The sequence below is a fragment of the Pseudophryne corroboree genome, chromosome 1 (assembly GCF_028390025.1).
Source record: "Pseudophryne corroboree isolate aPseCor3 chromosome 1, aPseCor3.hap2, whole genome shotgun sequence".
In the NCBI taxonomy this organism is placed as follows: domain Eukaryota; kingdom Metazoa; phylum Chordata; class Amphibia; order Anura; family Myobatrachidae; genus Pseudophryne; species Pseudophryne corroboree.
The window spans coordinates 1,082,232,080-1,082,252,664 of NC_086444.1; the positions used below are offsets into that span (position 1 = coordinate 1,082,232,080).

Sequence of the window (20,585 nt, forward strand, 5' to 3'; positions counted from 1 at the left end):
AAAACAACTGTGATTTTAGGGGCTTATGCATAGCATGCACTTCTACCTCATGCTTCTGTACCAAAGTCATAAATCACATCTCAGCTAAAATACAAGATTTTCCATGTAAGACTACTTTGTAACATACACACATATAAGTGTAATCATTAATCTTGCCGGAATGCAAAATATTTGAATGCATGTGTACCATGGCCTTGTGTCTACGCTCCTCTTACTCACCTCCAAGAATAACCAGTTTGACTAGATATGTTGGCTGAATCAATATTCATGGGACTGCAGCCTATTAGCAGCTACTGACCTCACCAAGGCACAGACGTTCTTAGCTTATGAATAGAAATAGACTATTATAAACATAGGATAGGCTGACAAAATGGCCATTTACAGCCCCAAAAGTGTTTCACTAGATAACTGAGATGAGTAACAGAACATTTCAGATATCTTGCATCCTGACAAGATATGACTGCTTTAATATCCCAAGACTCAGTTCTACTTCACTTGTATTTAAGCTCTTCATTAAGCCACATACTGAAGCTGCATTTTCCTTCTGCTGTGTTTCCATTTTGGAAGTGATTTGTTTTAAAACATAATATAGATCAAATTCCTAAATGCTAAGTTATGTGCATAAAGGCTGCAGCTGATTCGGCACTGTGCATAAAGGCTGCAGCCAAGTACTAAGCCATGTGCATAAAGGCGCCAGCTGATTGGGCACTGTGCATAAAGGCACCAGCTGATTGGCCACTGTGCATAAAGGCGTCTGCTGATTGGGCACTGAGAAATTGCCTTAATTGATGGGCTTGCATTAAGCAAAGACTTGAGGGACAACCTTGCTTGCCAAGGAGGACGGTGTGAATGCTGGCACTTTGTTCTCTAAGGCACGTCATTCCCAAAATGGAAGCTCAAATCCTTTGCTTAGTATGTACTCTATAGACTCTTTAGTCATGATCGCCTGTGGTTTCTGATTGTATTGTGTTGGTATTATAAGCAGGCAGCATAAGAGGCAGAGGGCGAGGTGCAGCTGGCAACAGAGCTCCCGGGCCCAGGGGCACGTACCTGGGGGGATATTCGGCTGGCCGTGGCATTTATAGCAGATATCATGAAGGGAAGGGTAAACAGCAAGAAAAAGGCTTTGAATTTGTACCCAACCTGGAATTAACAGCGGTCAATCCAGTTGCTCTTAAACCTGGTACAGGTTAGTCTTGATATCTGACATTGTAAACTGATCCCTAACTAGTGAATTCATCCATTCAGGCCAGACACATTGGAAGACATCTGTGAAAGTGAAATAAAAAAAAACTGGAGTAAGAAGTGGTTAAATAAGACTATAGAATTCTGAGATACAGGGGTACATTTACTAAGCAGTGATAAGAGTGGAGAAGTGAGCCAGTGGAGAAATTTCCCCATCAACCAATCAGCAGCTCTGTATCATTTTATAGTATGCAAATTATAGATGTTACTTCATTGCTGATTGGTTGCCACTTGCCATGGGCAACTTCTCCACTGGCTCACTTCTCCGCTCTTATCACTGCTTAGTAAATGTACCACACAGCCACTTCTTACCTGTTTTCTCTTATTCCACTTGGCTGACAGCTCCCCAGCATCTGCATTTTTGTACCATTGTGTTCTGTTACATAACAGAGACCATTCAAAGGGGGAGATTTTTCAAAAATTGGAGAGAGATTAAGAGGTCTATTTACTAATACCCCTTTTCCACTAGTTCTAAAAACACGGGTAAATGTGCGGGGGTGTGCATTTACCAGTGTTTTTTTTCTAGTGGAAACGGCCCCCCCCTGCAAATTCCCGGATCAAGTGATCTGGGAATCCTACCCGGGTAGCTTGCCGGGTTGAACACGTGTTCAACCCAGTAAACTGTGTAGTGTAGTGTAAGCATCGACACGGCTCCTATTCACAGTGTATGGAAGGGCGGCGCTGGGAGATCATGTGATCTCCCAGCGCCACCCCTGCCGCATCAGCAGCAGCGTCACCAAGCCGGCAATACGCCGGGTTGGTGAGCTCAGTGTAGAAGGGGGCTCGCAGCCGTGTCAGGCTCCCGGCTGCGACCCGAGCTAGCAAGTGGAAAAGGGGTATAAGCCTTTTAGAGAGTAAAAAGTGGAGAGCGATAAAGTACAAAACAATCAGCTGCCATTTTCTTTCAAACACAGCCTGTGACATGGCAGTTAGGAGCTGATTGGCTGGTACTTTATCTCACTCCAATTTCTCTCGCCCCAAGGCTTAGTAAATAGAAAGAAAGTACCAGCCAATCAGCTCCTAACTGACATTTTACAGGTTGGGTTTGAAAAATGACAGAAACTGGTTTGGTTGGTTGGTACTTTTTCTCCATCCACTTTATCTCTTTCCAAGGTTAGTACATAGACCCCAAAGTACTAATCCAATCAGCTCCTGTCATTTTTTTTTTTAACAATGCCTGTAACATGGCAATTAGGAGCTAAATGATTGGTCCTTTATGTCTATCCACTTTATCACTCTCCAGCTTTGATAAATCTGTCCCTAAGTTTTCTGAATGTTATCCTAAAGATAAGGAAGTGATTCCCTCAACCTCCCAAGAACAAATTTATAAGCCATATACTTACCTATGAGTAAAATCCATTTTTCATCATCATTGAAGATAGTCTTTTACCCACACCGACAAATACACACACAACCACAAATATATTATATATACATACATACATGCATACATACATACATACACATAGGTACATTCATGCACTTCGTTATAGATACATGTTTTGCTATAATGTGCACAATCTCTAAGCCTTGTTTATACAGACATTGCTACAACAACCAGACCTTTTCCTTTCATTATATAATTTTCACCGTGCAGAGAAAAGCTAAATGCTATACAGTTGCTTTTGTGTTGGAACAAATTTGTACCTTTTGGCCAATGTTGGTAAATAACTATCTCTAGTCTACCAGCCACCGATTTTGCACATCGGTGTTGTAGCTGCACCAAACCACACTTTGTACAGTATGTCCCTGAACAGCCTGTACAGTAGTAAATGAATCCTGTTGTTATATATAAATACATTTTATTGTAGATTAGATCAGAGAGCGCAGCGAGTCTATATACAGCTGTATGTGTCACAAATGATTCCACATTCCATACTTAATACAATTATGCCGACACTGCTACGTAAATCAGCCCAGATTTTGTTTGTTACTGAGAATCATTACACATAGCTCTCTCTGTAACTGAGATTTATCAATCAGCTTGTGTTACTTGATTGTTTTTCCCAAATCACTCATTCATACCTTCTTATCTGCTAAGACTAACACAATGTAACGGTAAAAAACAATTGGCAAAGAAAAATGATTGTAGCTCGTAGAATTTTATTTAATTAAAAAAAATAAAAGTTATTGATATAATAGTGCGTATAGGAGTAAGCGACATGTGTGTGTGAATTGCGGAACTGCATCCATTGTTTTATTTATTTTATTATTACATTACTATTCCCTAATTATTTGATAGGCTGTTTCCTCATAACTATTAGTATTCCCAGTTCACACCACTGAGACTTGTTACTGATCGATTTCTATGTTTCAGTGGCCATTCCCACCCTTGGCACCCAGTACTCCGTGTTTCAGGCTGCATCAGCTGCCAAGTTGATGGAAGAGGGTAAAATCCATGGGATGGAGCACATGATCAATACCATCCCTTTGCAGACTGACCCCGCAAGTGCCGCCGCTGCCGTCCTTCCATCTGTGTCAACACCTCCACCATTTCAGGTAATACGTCTGTTAAAGGAATGTATGACTCCTGCTTGCCAACTCTCCCTGAGAATCTCCTTGAAATAGTATCTCCCTGACTCCCAGAAGAGTCTAGTATCTCCCTGATTGCACCTTACCTCCATTACGTAGCTATTTTATTTGGGTGTGGATTAATTGATTGACATTTTCTAGGTTCGCTCTTGACGCTTTGGGCATGGTGGCTCGCGACTATTCCCAATAGATGTTCATGTAGAGCAGGGGTGGGGAACCTGCGGCTCTCCAGCTGTTGCTGAACTACACATCCCAGCCTGTCCTGCAACCATTTTAGCATGGCCAAATAGCAAAACTGTAGCAGGACATGCTGGTATGTGTAGTTCAACAACAGCTGGAGGGCCAAAGGTTCCCTACCCCTGATGTAAAGAGTAAATAAAGCAGATCCTAAATTTAGGACAAAATAGCAAAAAAAGTGTGTCAACCATTTTCATGTCAACCTTTTAAAACTTTGGACCATTTGTACCTGTCAACCTTAAGCACTGTCGATCTTTCATCTGTTGACTTTTTCTAACTGTTGACATTTTGTACATGTTGACCCAGTGCATGTTGACCACATCATGTCGACCCAATGAGTGTCATCCTATACATTGTCAATCTATCATCCAGATCAGTGGCGGAACAAGCGAGCGGTGGGCCCAGGTGCGACAAAATGCTTTGGGCCCCCCCCCCCCCACATATCCCCACACACACACATCCCATCCAAGTCCACCCCCTCACCCCTGGAGAGGATCTGGTGAGGGGGACCTGCTCAGGGCCAGAGAAATGGATACCTAGCAACAGTGCCGTAACTAGACATTTTAGCACTGTGTGCAAGAAACAGCATCGGAGCCCCACCCCTGCATGCAAAACAGGGGCAGTGCGCGCCGTAGGCGCGCGCAAAAATACATAGTGGTGTGGCTTCGTGGGGAAGGGGTGTGGCCACAAAATAATACCAATTCATAAAACGGTGCACAGTAGTCTCCATTATTCAAATTACGTTGCACAGTAGCACCACTACACCAGGTAGAGACCCTTTTACACCTTACAGCGGACAGATTCCTCTTTTTACACATTACAGCAGACAGCGTCCCCTTTTTACACATTACAGCAGACAGCGTGCACTTTTTACACATAACAGCAGACAGCGTGCCCTTTTTACACATAACGGCAGAGAGCGTGCCCTTTTACACATAACGGCAGACCGCGTGCCCTTGTTACACATAGCGGCAGAGAGCGTACACTTTTTACACATAACGGCAGACAGCGTGCCCTTGTTACACATAACGGCAGACAGCGTACACTTTTTACACATAACGGCAGACAGCGTGCCCTTGTTACACATAACGGCAGACAGCGTACACTTTTTACACATAACGGCAGACAGCGTGCCCTTGTTACACATAACGGCAGACAGCGTACACTTTTTACACATAACGGCAGACCGCGTGCCCTTGTTACACATAGCGGCAGACAGCGTCCCCATTTTTACACATTACGGCAGGCAGATTCCCCATTTTTACACATTGCGGCAGGCAGATTACCCCTTTGTACACATTGCGGCAGCCAGATTACCCCTTTGTACACATAGCGGCAGGCAGTCCCCCCTTTTTATACATAGCGGCAGGCAGTCCTCCATTTTTACACATTGCGGCAGGCTGATTCCCCCTTTTTATACATAGCGCCAGGCATTCCCCCCTTTTTATACATAGCGGCAGGCAGTCCCCCATTTTTACACATTGCAGCAGGCAGGCCCAAGAAAGAAAGAAAGAAAGTAAAAAAATAAAGAAAGAAAAAGAGAAAAAGAAAGAAAGAAGAATTATACTTACCCTCTCCGCCGGCTCAGGCTCCTCTGTGCAGCTGCGTCAGACGACGATTCCCGGGCAGTAGAGAATGAGGAGGAGGGAGGTGGAGGAGGGAGCCGCAGCAGCGCTTTGTTACTGGTGGAGGCGCTGCTGCTGCTGCTCCTCTGCTTCCCTATAGGCTGTTCTCGGAAGACAGCCTATAGGGAAGCAGAGGAGCAGCAGCAGCAGCGCCTCCACCAGTAACAAAGCGCTGCTGCGGCTCCCTCCTCCACCTCCCTCCTCCTTCCCCCGTCCGTGCCGCTGCTCCTCTCCTCGCCGGGCGGCTGTGCGCTGCGGGCAGCGGTTGCCCGCAGCGCACAGCGGCATGTAATGAGTCAGTTTGACTCATTACATGCTTGGGCCCCTGGACAGAGGCGGGCCCCAGTGCAGTGCACTGCTTGCACTGCCGGTAGTTCCGCCTCTGATCCAGATACCATTTTATTCTTGGGGAAAAAAGAGCTCAGAGATACTGTATATGCATTCAAATGGGATCCTCAGTGCATTTCCCTGCATTGGTTATAAGGCACATGATCCCTATGGCTACATGCATTTTCATTTAAGGTTTCTCGTGCCCACTCACGTGGGACCACTTATAAATAACATTAGAACACAATATATGAGCAAGCCCTGAAAAGTATCAACAAGTAGATCTTAACCCCTTGCCTGGCAAGTTCATGTCAGATGCGACCATACCAGCAAGTGCTTTATCTGACCTGGTCACAGAGGATGCGACCAGTCAGATAGACAGTGTTAGCAGTGGCAGGGAAGGGAAACTTCCCTCCGCTGCTGCTGTCAGAGGGACCAGAAGGTCCCTCTGCTTCCCTGCACCCTCCCGCAGTGTTTGCCATGTGCTGATCGGTCCGCACGGCAGGACCCCTCACCCAGCAGATGCAGACAATAGTAGCCGCTGGGAAAGTGTAAACCAACCCCCCAAGCCACCCTCAGCTCCCTGTGTACCTGCCAGCTGACTGGTGTTTAAAAAGTAAAGTCGCGATGTTACAGATGTTCCGATGTTACCGATCTTCCTGACTAATGTTCCAATGTTTGAGAAAAATTATTTACTAAAAAAATTTTTTACAAATATTTTTCTCTTACGTCCTTGAGGATGCTGGGGTCCATTTTAGTACCATGGAGTATAGACGGTTCCGCAGGAGCCTTCGGCACTTTAAGACTTTTTCAACAGTGTGAACTGGCTCCTCCCTCTATGCCCCTCCTCCAGACCTCAGTTTAGAAAGTGTGCCCAGGAGACTTGATGCACACTAGTGGAGCTCTACAGAGCTTTGCTGGAAAAAGACTTTCTTAGGTTTTTTATTTTACAGGGAAGCTGCTGGCAACAGCTTCCCTGCTTCGTGGGACTTACTGGGGGAAGTAGGAACCAACTTCTCAATTAGTTAATGGTTCTGCTTCCGCTGACTGGACACCATTAGCTCCTGAAGGGTACTGAACACAGCCCAAGCCTGGACAGCGTTCACTCCCACAGCACTGCCGCCACCCCCTAACAGAGCCAGAAGTCAGAAGGCTTGTGAGTATATTACCGGAGTCCTGCAGTGTCCCTCTGCTGCGCTTGTACCTGTATGCCGCCAACGATGACCGGAGGGGTCATCGTTGGCGGCATACAGGTACAAGCGCAGCAGAGGGACACTGCGCGCCATGTCTCTCAGCACAAGGGTGCAGAGTGCGGGGGGGGGGGGGTGCGCTCTGAGGGCATATTTTAAAACCTTACTCTCACTGGCAAAAAGGGTACATACATGTACAGCCGCTGATGTGCCATCCCCAGCCAGTATAAATATTACATTGCTGAGGCTGAAGGGCGGGGCTTCTCCTCAGACTTTCCAGAACACTCACTGGGTGCCATTCTCTCCTGCAGAAACTCCAGTGTGAAGCTCCTGAACGCTGTTTCTCCTCATGACAACGCTGATACAAGTACAGGGTGTTATAGAAGGGGCAGAGAGTGTTCATTATAATTAGGTCTGTGGGCCTATTATTTGTATATGCGCTGTAAGTGGGTAATATTTCCACAATTCACAATAAGGCGCAGTGTGTGGACTGGCAAATCCCTCTGTGTCTCTCTGACAGACTTTAGTGTGGGTCTGTCCCCAATAGCTCCCCTGTGTGATAGGGGGGTGTGTGTGTGTGTGTGTGTGTGTGTGTGTGTGTGTGTGTGTGTGTGTGTGTGTGTGTGTGTGTGTGTACAAGTTTGTAACATGTCAGACATTGGGGAGGTCTCTTCCAAGGAAGAACCCTTTTTAGATACACAAGAGGATAATGTGGTGGCCCTTCCCTCTCAGAAGGAGCCGGAGTGGGTGAGAATGTTGCAAAAGAATATGTCAATGCTTGCAAAGAAATTCTCTGAGTCTGAACAACAGTCTAAATATTGGAGGCAGTCTTTGGAGGATGCACTGTTCACTGACCCCTCCATATCATCCACTCGGGTCCCATCCAGTTCCCAGAAAAGGTCTCTGGCTCAGATAATGCAAGGGGACACAGACACAGATTCCGACTCTGACGTCGATACTGGGGATTTGAGAGGGGTAGACCCCAAATTAGCCAATAGCATACAATGTATGATAGTTGCTATAAAGGAAGTGTTGGAGTTTCCTGAAACAACACTTGTCCCTGAGGAAAAGGATTATTTTAAATTAAATAAAAAGCAGGTTGTGACTTTTCCTCCTTCAAAGGATTTGAATGCATTCTTTGAAGAATCCTGGGCTAACCCAGAAAAGAAATGTACCCTTCCCAGAAGGATACGTGTAGCGTACCCTTTCCCTGAGGAAGACAGGCACAAATAGAAGACTCCCCCAATGATAGACACCTCAGTTTCTCAGCTGTCTAAAAAAAAATTTTGCCTGCCCCTGGTTCAGCCTCTGTAAAAGATCCAGCTGACCGTAAATTAGAAACAACCCTGAAATACATATATACGGCTAACGGAACGGTGCTCAGGCCCACCATTGCTTGTGCGTGGGTGGGTGACGCTGTGGAAAAATAGTCTGACAACTTGCTTGTTAACATAGACACAGTTGACAGGGATGAAATAGTCCTAACTCTCGGCCATATCAAAGATGCTGCAGGTTACTTAGTTGAAGCTATGAAGGATATTGGGTTGATGAGTTCAAGATCCTCCGCTAAGGCGATTTCAGCCCGCAGGGCGCTGTGGATTCGCCAATGGAATGCTGATGCGGAATCAAAAAAGAACATTGAGGCGCTTCCTTACAATGGAGAAGCCCTCTTTGGAGACAAGCTGGATGCCATGATTTCAACAACTACATCAGGCAAGTCAGCATTTCTGCCTTCCGCAGCTGCTCCACATAGGAAAGGATTTCATTCTCATACGATGCAATCCTTTCGGCCCAACAAGTCCAAAAAGGCAAAGGGTACCCCCTTCTTCGCAGGAAGAGGTCGAGGAAGAGGTAAAAAATCTACAACACCATCAGGCTCGCAGGAGCAGAAGTCAACAGCTACTTCTGCTAAAACCTCAGCATGACGCTGGGGCTCCCCTGCGGGAGTACGATCGGGTGGGGGCACGTCTACTGTCTTTCAGCCAGGTCTGGGTTCACTCAGATCTGGATCCTTGGGTATTGCAGATAGTATCCCAAGGGTACAAATTGGAATTTCAGGACCTTCCCCATGCCGATTTTTCAAATCAGCCTTACCAGCTTCTGTTCAGGACAGAGCAAAAGTGCTGAACGCAATACAGAAATTATGTCAAGACAATGTAATTTCCTTAGTTCCTGTGTCACAACAGGAAAAAGGGTTTTATTCAAGCCTGTTTATAGTGCCGAAACCGGATGGCTCGGTCAGACCGATTTTAAACCTAAAGACTCTGAACCTTTATTTGAAAAGGTTCAAATTCAAGATGGAATCCCTGAGAGCGGTGATCTCCAGCTTGGAGGAAAAGGAATTTCTGGTATCGATGGACATCAAAGATGCTTATTTACATGTTCCCATCTACCCGCCGCATCAGGCATACCTGAGGTTTGCGGTGCAGGACTGCACTACCAGTTCCAAACATTGCCTTTCGGGCTCTCCACGTCTCAGAGAATATTCACCAAGGTGATGGCGGAGATGATGGTTCTTCTTCGCAAGAAAGGAGTCAAAGGCATCCCATACTTGGATGATCTCCTAATAAAAGCGAGCTCCAGGGAGAAACTAGTGCAGAACATTGCACTTTCCCTGACGGTGCTTCAACAGCACGGTTGGATCAAAAACCTTCCAAAATCACAATTGGAACCCACAATGAGGTTATCATTTCTGGGAATGATATTGGACACGGAAGCACAGAAAGTATTCCTACCGGTGGAAAAGGCTCTGGAGATCCAGAGGATGGTCAAACAAGTTTTAAAACCAGCACGCGTATCGATTCATCAGTGCATTCGCCTGCTGGGGAAGATGGTAGCGGCCTGCGAGGCTCTACAATTTGGCCGATTCCACGCCAGGGTGTTCCAATGGGACCTACTGGACAAATGGTCCGGATCGCACCTACACATGCACCGGAGGATAATCCTGTCAACAAAAGCAAGAATTTCATTCTTGTGGTGGCTTCAAAGTTCTCACCTCCTGGAGGGACGCAGGTTCGGGATTCAGACTTAGATCCTGGTGACCACAGATGCAAGCCTCCGAGGTTGGGGAGCAGTCACGCAAGGGGAAATCTTCCAAGGACGATGGTCAAGTCAAGAAGTACTCCTTCACATAAATATTCTGGAATTGAGAGCTGTGTACAACAGCTTTCATCAAGCGGCACACCTTCATCAAGGTCGTCCCATACAGATCCAGTCAGACAATGTAACGGCAGTAGCTTACATAAACCGCCAGGGCGGAACAAAAAGCAGAGCGGCAATGGCAGAGGTGACAAAGATACTCCTCTGGGCAGAAAGACATGCAAAAGCTCTGTTGGCAATTTTCATTCTGGGAGTGGACAACTGGGAAGCAGACTTCCTCAGCAGACACGATCTCCATCCAGGAGATTGGGCCTCCACCCAGAAGTCTTTGCAGAGGTAGCAGATCATTGGAGCTTTCCTCAAGTAGATATGATGGCATCACGTCTCAACAAGAAGCTTCAGAAATATTGTTCCAGGTCAAGAGACCCACAAGCAATAGCAGTGGATGCACCGGTGACCCAGTGGGTGTTTCAGTCGGTGTATCTGTTCCCTCCACTTCCACTAATACCAAAAGTTCTCAAGATCATCAGAAGAACAAGGGTTCGAGCAATTCTCATTGCTCCAGACTGGCCAAGGAGGGCTTGGTATCCAGATCTTCAGGAGTAATTACTGGAAGATCCTTAGCCTCTTCCTCTTCATGAGGACCTGCTTCAGCAGGGGCCGTTTGTTTATCAGGACTTACCGCGGCTGCGTTTGACGGTATGGCTGTTGAGCGCCAGATCCTAGCCCGTAAGGGTATTTCCAATGAAGTCATTCCCACACTTATTCTGGCCAGGAAAGGGGTAACGTCCAAACATTACCATCGTATTTGGAGAAAATATGTATCTTGGTGTGAATCCAAGAAGTCTCTCGCGGTGGAGTTTAAATTAGGACGTCTTCTCCTATTTCTACAGGTGGGTGTGAATGCTGGCTTGAGATTAGGGTCTATCAAGGTCCAAATTTCGGCCTTGTCCATTTTCTTTCAGAAACAGTTGGCTTCCCTTCCTGAGGTTCAGACGTTCGTGAAGGGGGTTATGCGCATTCAACCTCCCTTTGTGTCTCCTGCGGCGCCATGGGATCTTAATGCGGTGTTGCAGTTCCTTAAATCGGACTGGTTTGAGCCTCTACAAGAGGTAGAGTTTAAGTTTCTCACTTGGAAAGTGGTCATGCTGTTGGCCTTGGCCTCAGGCAGACGAGTGTCTGAATTAGGGGCTCTGTCACACAAGAGTCCTTATTTGATTTTTCATGAAGATAGAGCTGAACTGCGGAATCATCAGCATTGTCTTCCAAAGGTTGTATCTTATTTCCATATCAACCAACCTGTGGTGGTGCCAGTGGCTTCTGACACCTCAGCCGTTTCAAAAGTCCTTGGATGTCGTCAGAGCGTTGAGGACTTATGTTGCAAGAACGGCTCGGATAAGGAAAACAGAATCTTTGTTTGTCCTCTATGACCCCAACAAGATTGGGGGTCCTGCTTCTAAGCAGATTATTGCGTGCTGGATCAGAAGTACCATTAAGCACGCTTATTCCACGGCAGGATTGCCGTTACCGAGTTCGGTAAAGGCCCACTCTACAAGGAAAGTGGGTTCTTCCTGGACGGCTGCCCGGGGTGTCTCAGCGTTGCAAATTTGCCGAGCAGCTACTTGGTTAAGGGCAAACATGTTTGCTAAGTTTTACAGGTTTGACACCTTGGCTGCTGACGACCTTCAGTTTGGTCAGTCAGTTCTACAGGAACATTAGCACTTTTCCGCCCATACTGGGAGCTTTGGTACATCCCCATGGTACTAAAATGGACCCCAGCATCCTCTAGGACGTAAGAGAAAATAGGATTTTAATCACCTACTGGAAAATCCTTTTCTCGTAGTCCGTAGAGGATGCTTTTTCTTTTTACACAGGTTCTCATGTGTTAAGATGTTCACAGCTGTTTCTCTTGCGTTATGCATGCACGTTAGCATGGGTTATGTTGAAAGCCATGTTAGGCGGCATGTTTTGTATGGTGTGAACTGGTGTGAATCTCGCCACTAGTTTAATGTAAATTCTTCTCTCGAAGTTGTCCATCTCCTCGGTCACAGTTCCTATACTGAGGTCTGGAGGAGGGGCATAGACAGAGGAGCCAGTTCACATTGTTGAAAAGTCTTAAAGTGCTGAAGGTTCCTGCGGAACCGTCTATACCCCATGGTACTAAAATGGACCCCAGCATCCTCTACGGACTACAAGAAAAGGATTTACCGGTAGGTAATTAAAATCCTATTTTTTTCTTTTTTACCTAAAATCATTTTGTATAAGGTTAAATTCATGTTCTTCACCTAATTCACTCCTAAAAAAACCTCGACAATTTCTAAACGTTTTTTTGGGGAAAAAATCGTCAGTTAAGTGGTTAAGCTGGCCATATGCCTAAAGATTTGTTGTCCAATCTGTCTGGTTGGAATGAATATCTGGTAATGAATGGGAGCAAACGCCAACTGACAGTTTGCTTCAAAATGCTGGAAAACTGACAAAAACGGTTGTTTAGACAAATTGGTTAAATCAAATGGATTTCACCAAATTTTTCAGATTTTTGTCTGTTTTTCAGTGTTTTAGGAGCAAATGGTCAATTGTAATTTTCTCTCATCCATTACCAGATTTTCATTTCAACCAGCCAGATTGGACAATAAATCTTTAGGTGTATGCCCAGCTTTTCTAAGGGGCTAGTTTACATATGGATGTAAGTCAATTTAATGACACAGCTCTCAGACAGCGCACTACACGTCCATTGTAACGCCGCGGTGTTGCTTTTACAATCTCCCTGAAATGATTTTTAAAAAGTAGGCAAGTATGGTACCAACACTGGAGTAGTCTGAGTTTCCTAAGCTGTGGCACCACCCCCTCACCTGGGTACAGTATCCGATTGGATTTGAGCTGATCGTGAGATGTCCGGTCCAATTCAGATTGGTGGATGACAATGGCACCCTATTACATAAATTCCAAATTTTGGGAATTATATTGCCTTGAGGGCAAAATACAGGCTACATAGAATTTAGTGAATGCTCCCCCACCGCACATCATGCAGGAAGAGAGAGGACTAACTGCTTTTGCAGCTGCCTCTCTCCCCAGAACAGCTTGGTACATAGGGGAATGCAGTAAAAATTCTGAAAACTGGATTTTCTGCATTTTTGGCTTTAGTACATCCCGCCCTCTCTGTCTCTTTGTCCTGGGTTTGGGTCTGGGAAGGAATGATCCTTCCAGATGAATTTTCAAGTACAGACTGCTAGTAAGGCAGATTGACATGAAGGAAAAGACAGCCATTGATGTCATAAAATGCAGCCATGCGTTGGTTGCAAGGTCATGTTACAAGACCATGCAGTATCATGAGTGACTGGCAGAGGGTTTTTACCTAAAAATAAAATAGGCAGATATTTATGTTACTATCAATATCAGTGTGGTTGGGGTCCTAACAACCAACAATCCTAAACTATTGACCATGACTATTAGTGCCAAACTGCACTAATAGGCTCCATTTGTTCAGCTTGCTCTAAGGATGGATCCATCCAATTTTGTCAACAAAATGGATAAGCTGTTATAGAAATCAGTAATTTGGAGCTTGAATATAGTTTTTTAACTCAGTCATAGAGGGGTAACAGTCATAGGAGCAACATTCTAATGTTTTTGGTTGACTTTTTATTTTTTTTATTTTTTTTATATGTATATATAAACAATTCTTGGAATTCTGTCTTCTAGGGCCGTCCAATAACTCCAGTGTACACCATGGCTCCAAATGTGCAAAGAATTCCTGCTGCAGGGATTTATGGTGCAAGCTACGTCCCCATTGCGGGCCATACTACAGCCACTTTAGCCACACTACAGAAGAATGCCGCCGCTGCTGCAGCAATGTATGGAGGATATGCTGGCTATATACCTCAAGCTTTTCCTGGTGCAACCATCCAGGTTCCATTACATGACATCTATCAAACATACTAAGACTGTCATCTCAAGAGGGGAGACATACAAGGAACTCATTAATATTTATGAAGAAAAAAAAACTAAAAATATATTCTTAGAAGAATATTTTATATATGTGAATTTTTTTCTGCAAAAAAGGCTATTTTTAAGATATATACGTTTGTTCATACATTTCTCCTTGGATTTTTATGCTTTAACCTTGTAGAATTATATTATGTGGTTTGGTTGCTTAGTTTCTTAATAATATATAAATAAGCAACATATCTGGTATAAAGGTGTGTTTTTGTTTATTTTTTTTTATACATATAGACGTACACATCCTTTACTATATAGTATAGTGTTTGTATCCTGTTGTATGCTGAATACTTAAATGTGTATGTACAAGTACATACATGAGCAGCTATAGCGTAAAAAGTAAATATTGCATATTTAAGAGGTATATGTAGAGTATATACATGTTTTTTTGGATGGTACCTTATTTATAAAGCTATAGTGGAACATCTTGGGAACAACTAGGAAAATATGGCTTCTGCTATAATACATTTCAAACACTCTCAGTGATATAATGGTAAGAGAAGAATTTAGTGTCAATGCGTTATCTGTGTGATGTCAGCAGATTTCTTAGAACAAAGCTGCAATGTTTCTAGTGTATGTGTGTGTCACAGAGCACGTCTTCATAGTGATGTCATGCTGCAGTTGGGAGGAGGCTGGTTATTGAGTAGGATTGGACGGACCACCTGGCTGGATAGTGTAGCGGGTGTTTTACTTTTGTGAGACACCCCAAGAATAATCACATTGCTGCAAAAGCTGGAATACCACACCCTCTATACTTGGACAGGGGGACCCCTCAGATTCTGACCAAATACACAATGATTTATATAAGGGCACATCAATAAATGAAGTTACAAAGGCACACTGTAGAGGGTTGAAAAATAGATTGCACACCATAAATACACAATGATGTACACTATAGATGTATTTATTTGGTTAGTGACTTTCTGGTATAAGAGGTAAATAGTTTGGAAACTATAATGCCAGTCTTACCACGACCGAGCACAATGGCAGCAGCTATATCCATAGCTAAAGTAATCAATGCCAATTTATGCCTGATGAAGAGCAATAATGCACAGTAGAATTATGTGGAGAATTCAATACATGAAGCAACTTCTCTCAGTAAACATTAGTATTTTGATTATAGAAAATGTTCATGTACTACATATAGATTTATGTAACAATTCTGAAATTAATCCCTTCTATGATGTGTTATACTAAACTGGCATGCAGTGGACACGTTAGTATGTGGTGGACACTCTGACACTCGGTGGACACTCTGACACTCGGTGGACACTCTGACACTCGGTGGACACTCTGACACTCGGTGGACACTCTGACACTCGGTGGACACTCTGACACTTAGTGGACACACTGATACTTGGTGGACTCTCTGACACTTAGTGGACACACTGATACTTGGTGGACACTCTGACACTTGGTGGACTCTCTGACACTCGGTGGACACTCTGACACTCGGTGGACACTCTGACACTCGGTGGACACTCTGACACTCGGTGGACACTCTGACACTTAGTGGACACACTGATACTTGGTGGACTCTCTGACACTTAGTGGACACACTGATACTTGGTGGACACTCTGACACTTGGTGGACTCTCTGACACTTAGTGGACACACTGATACTTGGTGGACTCTCTGACACTTAGTGGACACACTGATACTCGGTGGACACTCTGACACTCGGTGGACACACTGACACTTGGTGGACACTCTGACACTTGGTGGACTCTCTGACACTTAGTGGACACACTGATACTTGGTGGGCACTCTGACACTTGGTGGGCACACTCTCACAATAGTGGTCCGTACTTTCCTACCCCGTTCCTGCAGCATCCACCACTCTGTCAGAGCCATAGGCTCCTCCTCCTGCTCTGCTGCACACAGTGGAAAAAACAATGTTTTATCGTTTTGTAAAAGATAGATGTTAGTGCCGTGTGCTCTTTGGAAGGAAATGGTCAGAACCCTATAACCATTCATCACTGGGAGCTTTGATGGTCAGTAGAATTTTAAACAAGTTGTTTATTCCATTACTAAGACCCCCTTGAGGTCTAGTAAACTTTTGGTGTAAAATCTATAAACTTTGCAGAAAACTAGTGGAAGCAGATAAAGTGCACCAGTCACTTGGGTTTCAAATTGGAAATAATCCAGTTGTGCCTATTTATCATTTTGTGTTATATCTGATTCTGCACACGTGTTTCTATATAGGTGTATGGTGTATAATAGTAGTTATTCATGTTAACACATACGTATTCAGCAACATTTACTATGCAGTATACAACTCAGGGGTTGCTCTTTCTTTTCTCTCCGGCCAGCTGTCCCGGTTGTGGTGTATGGGGTATAGCACATAAGCAGCCATTGGCCTGACTTCTTGTTCATCTATTCCTTCCGAGCTTGTGCTTTTATTTAGCGACCTCTTGCTGCTTTGCTGCCAGCAGTTATATCCTGGGAAGTCTTAAAACTGGATTATTTTGGTCACTTTTTTTTATCATGTTTCTTAAATTGCATACTATGGGTGTTGGGGGCTTTTAGTGTAACTATGTGCCAGATTCAGAGGTGGACGTAAGTGCTGTTTCTACCGAGATCGAGCGCACAGTGGATCTGCGGAAATGTGCTAATGCAGCAGCCCCTGTCTGCACAGGGAGGCCAACTGACAGTGTCTTTGATGCAACGCCTACATACAAAGACGCAACATTAGGTACATACTAGTTGCACCATCAGTCATTTGAGCTACTCTTTGATCAGAATGACCGCCACTGGTAAGTCGCTGGATCTCTTACAACGGCATACAAATCCACAGTCGCAGGCTCCGACACGTCTCTGAAATGGTGATGACATGACTACGTTTTTAAAGCCACTCCCCGTTAACTTTCACAAACGGTCACTACATGTCACTCACTTTGCAAATAAATTCTCACTGCGTCCGTCATCGCTAATTAACTGCTGCATGTGCGCAGTGCGACTAACGCATGCACAGTCAGAAAAAAACGCTCAGCTGGGCAAACATCAGCTCAGCAGCCACCTTTGAATCAGGACCTATGACCTTTGGTCTGCCAGAAGGGTGATATCATCAACCAATTGCTGAGCAGTAGGGATGCTGCACTCTTCTGATTGCGAAGGGCATAAGACATAGAGCTGGTTTGTGTACAGATGTATTTCTTTATAGTTTTATTTTAGATATCATGCATTTTTGCCTGGTCTCAGAGCTAATACATTTTTATTGTAATGTTCTAAGACAGGTTTTTATTATGTTAGTAAGTCATTATATTGTTGCAGTGTTTTCGTTTTGTTTGTTTTTTTGATGGCCTGTTTAAAGGCTTTTAGAACAATATTTAAGATGTTTTAACATTTTGAGTGAATGCAGCAATATCTCGTATCTAGGTGTTTCACATTAGTAACACATCATGTTGTGCCATATTTCTGTGTTGAAGTAACAAACGGAATACGATGGAAATATCTTTTTTTATGTTTATTTATTTTTCTCCACAATTAGCTCTTTGCTGAATGTTTGTGCTATTATAGCACATGGCCATACATGTAAACTCTGTTTCTTTGCTGCAGCAACTTATACAGGTGATCAGATGGAATCCTGATCATCTACGACACTTTAGATATTCTTTTATTGCTCAGTGTAGTACAGTTGTGTTCTAACTCCTAATTATGGTAAACTGGGAGCTGGGCAGATTTCAACACTGGAGAATACTCATGCCTGTTATGTGCCTAAACTTTGGTAAAAATGTTTTATGTTTATATGTACCTTTAAAATCTACTAACACAAAGCACTCCTACCGGAGCCCACAAGGAAATACTATGGCATGTTTTTTTTACTTGTAATAGTGCACATCAGACAGGATTGTTGATGCTGCGTAGAGTATAGGAAAACAAGTAAAGCACATATGTTGTCCAACTTAATGGGCCAGATGAACCAGATGCTTTGATATATCTAAGTAGGGCTTTAGGGGGTCATTCCGAGTTGATCGCACCAAGCAACTTTGTGCTGCTGGTGCGATCAACTAAGCTCCGCCTATGGGGTTAGTGTATTTTAGCATAGCAGGGCTGCGATCGCTTGTGCAGCCCTGCTATGTGTAAAAGATTTGTGTAAAAGAAGACCAGCCCTGGACATACTTACCCTGTGCGACGATCTCAGCGATGATGGGGCCGGCTTTGACGTCAGACATCCGCCCTCCGTTGTCCTGGACACGCCTGCGTTTTCCTTTCCACTCCCCGAAAATGGCCGCCAACGGACAGGTGACACCCCGGAGCGCCTTCCTTCTGTCAATCTTCTTGCGGTCAGCTCTGCGACCGCTTTCTTAGTAACCAGCGTCATTGCCAGACGACAGGGGTCACCGGGCAACGACGCGCATGCGCAATGCGCACGCCGCGCATGCACATTACAGACCCGTTCGCACCGCAGCGAAGAACCTATGCGTGCGAACGGGTCAGAATGACCCCCTTACTTATGTGGCATTTTGTGTGTCAAAGTGACAATATTATTCTTACTATTAAGTGAAGAAATGAGGCTGTGATCATGTTGGTATTATGCTTGGGTTAGTATTGTAACACAAAGTATTTATGGAATTTTATAACATCTTTATTTATTGATAAAAGTATATTATCTAGCAGATCAGAATACATTTACAGAGCTATGTTTTTGGCAGTGTGCTTATGTTAACAGTAAAATAAGGACACTGCTGTCCAGTTTAGTGATGAGATTGGCCATTGTGCGGCTCATGTAGAGTGGGATGGACTGTGCGCCTACATAACAAAACAAAATGCATCTTAATTGCAAATGTGAAATGCGTGTAAGTCGGCATTCATATGAAGTTTTCTGTGTGTGCATGCAAAGTTGAAAAAAGATGCCAATTTTGTTTTACATGGTATTCATATTTTGTTTGCAGTTGAGTGTCTGGCATTGTTCTCAGTTATCAATCATTTTCTGGCTTAGAGACAGTGGTCAGTACTTCAGTAGCCTTCTAATAGGAAACCTTTCAGTGTTGGACTGGGGCACGAATGTAGTAATAGGAGCCCATGCTTAGGGGTGTGGTCATCCACCACAGAGGCATGGCTAACTGTTAGAGATTGTATGATATGGGTCCCTTTACAAATACATTTAGTTTATACTGCTAGAGTCCTATGGAGTGTAATGTAACTTATGCATAATGTATAATTCAAGTGCACAGTCTAAAACCTGATCCCTAGAGGAGAAGGTGGGCCCTCAGGCAGTAGGGCCCACCGGAGATTTTCTCTGTACCCCTATGGGCCAGTCAGACCCTGAAGCATTTAATTAATAGGATAAAAACATCTTCCTCATGAAAGATCACTATATAAATAAATGTGTGTGTGTGTGTGTGTGTGTGTGTGTGTGTGTGTGTGTGTGTCTCTGATAAGATAGGGGCAACTGATCCCTGTGGTGGTATGTTCAGTTCATGCAATAAAATGGACTAGCTTCCTGTGATCCTGTGTGATCAGTCTGTGCTTACTGATGTCGGCCTGTGCTGAAAGCATCTGTGCTTACTGATGTCGGCCTGTGCTGAAAGCATCTGTGCTTACTGATGTCGGCCTGTGCTGAAAGCATCTGTGCTTACTGATGTCGGCCTGTGCTGAAAGCATGAAGCTGCAACAAATTCTAGAAGCATACTAGTAAAGAGAGGTTTGAATAAGGACTGACATTGCATTTAAATGGCTTTTCTCATCAAATATATGTTTGGAACTAGCTGGAGTAAGTCATAATACTCTGATATAACTGAATTAAATGTGCGACGTGTTGGCCACTGGAAGCTCTATGAAATGGATACCTAAAACTCTTCTAAGTAAATATGATTAAAGGTGCAGTTTTACTTGCTCTAAAACCATTTCATGTACACTACTGAAGTAAGATTTATTTGTATACATATATAAACTTGAAGTGTGAGCTTATTTTGCTTTAGAACAAAATACACACAAGAAATGGGGAAATATGTGCCTTATTTTGTTTTCATAAAGTGTTGACTTTTAGGAGGATTTTTTTTTAAGATACAGGTATTTGTGTTTCCAAAAGCCCTTATGTTCAATGTGAGCTTGTTGCTATATTTGCTATGTATTTCTAGTGTGTAGAAAAATAAAGCATTCTTTGAAACTACATGGTATTCGGATCATGTTTTATTCTCTGTATATCACAATGCAAACTATTGTCATATTCATAGGAGGCAACTTATATGCCCTGCCTTTACTGCCTTCTGTTAACACAAAGCAGAGATGATTCAAATAGCTCAGATACCTTTATGTGGTCAGTGAGGAGACTTCATTGTGAGATAGCTGGGATGTAGTATTTTACAGACGGTCGGGATCCTGGAATCTCAAC

At 44.0% G+C, this 20,585-nt stretch overlaps 1 protein-coding gene across 8 annotated transcripts in view; it reads left to right on the plus strand.

The window, feature by feature from the left end:
- The window catches only part of RBM47 (RNA binding motif protein 47), a 226,709-nt gene extending 206,346 nt beyond the window's left edge, over positions 1-20,363 (plus strand). For 4 of the 8 annotated variants that reach the window (XM_063921032.1, XM_063921037.1, XM_063921038.1 and 1 more), the window contains 3 exons: positions 983-1,189; positions 3,563-3,744; positions 13,952-20,363. In XM_063921032.1, coding sequence (XP_063777102.1) covers positions 983-1,189; positions 3,563-3,744; positions 13,952-14,191 — 629 coding nt within the window. In that variant the 3' untranslated portion in view covers positions 14,192-20,363. The remainder of the gene's footprint in view (positions 1-982; positions 1,190-3,562; positions 3,745-13,951) is intronic. The other 4 variants (XM_063921033.1, XM_063921034.1, XM_063921035.1 and 1 more) reach the window with 2 other exon arrangements.
- The last annotated feature ends 222 nt before the right edge of the window (positions 20,364-20,585 follow it).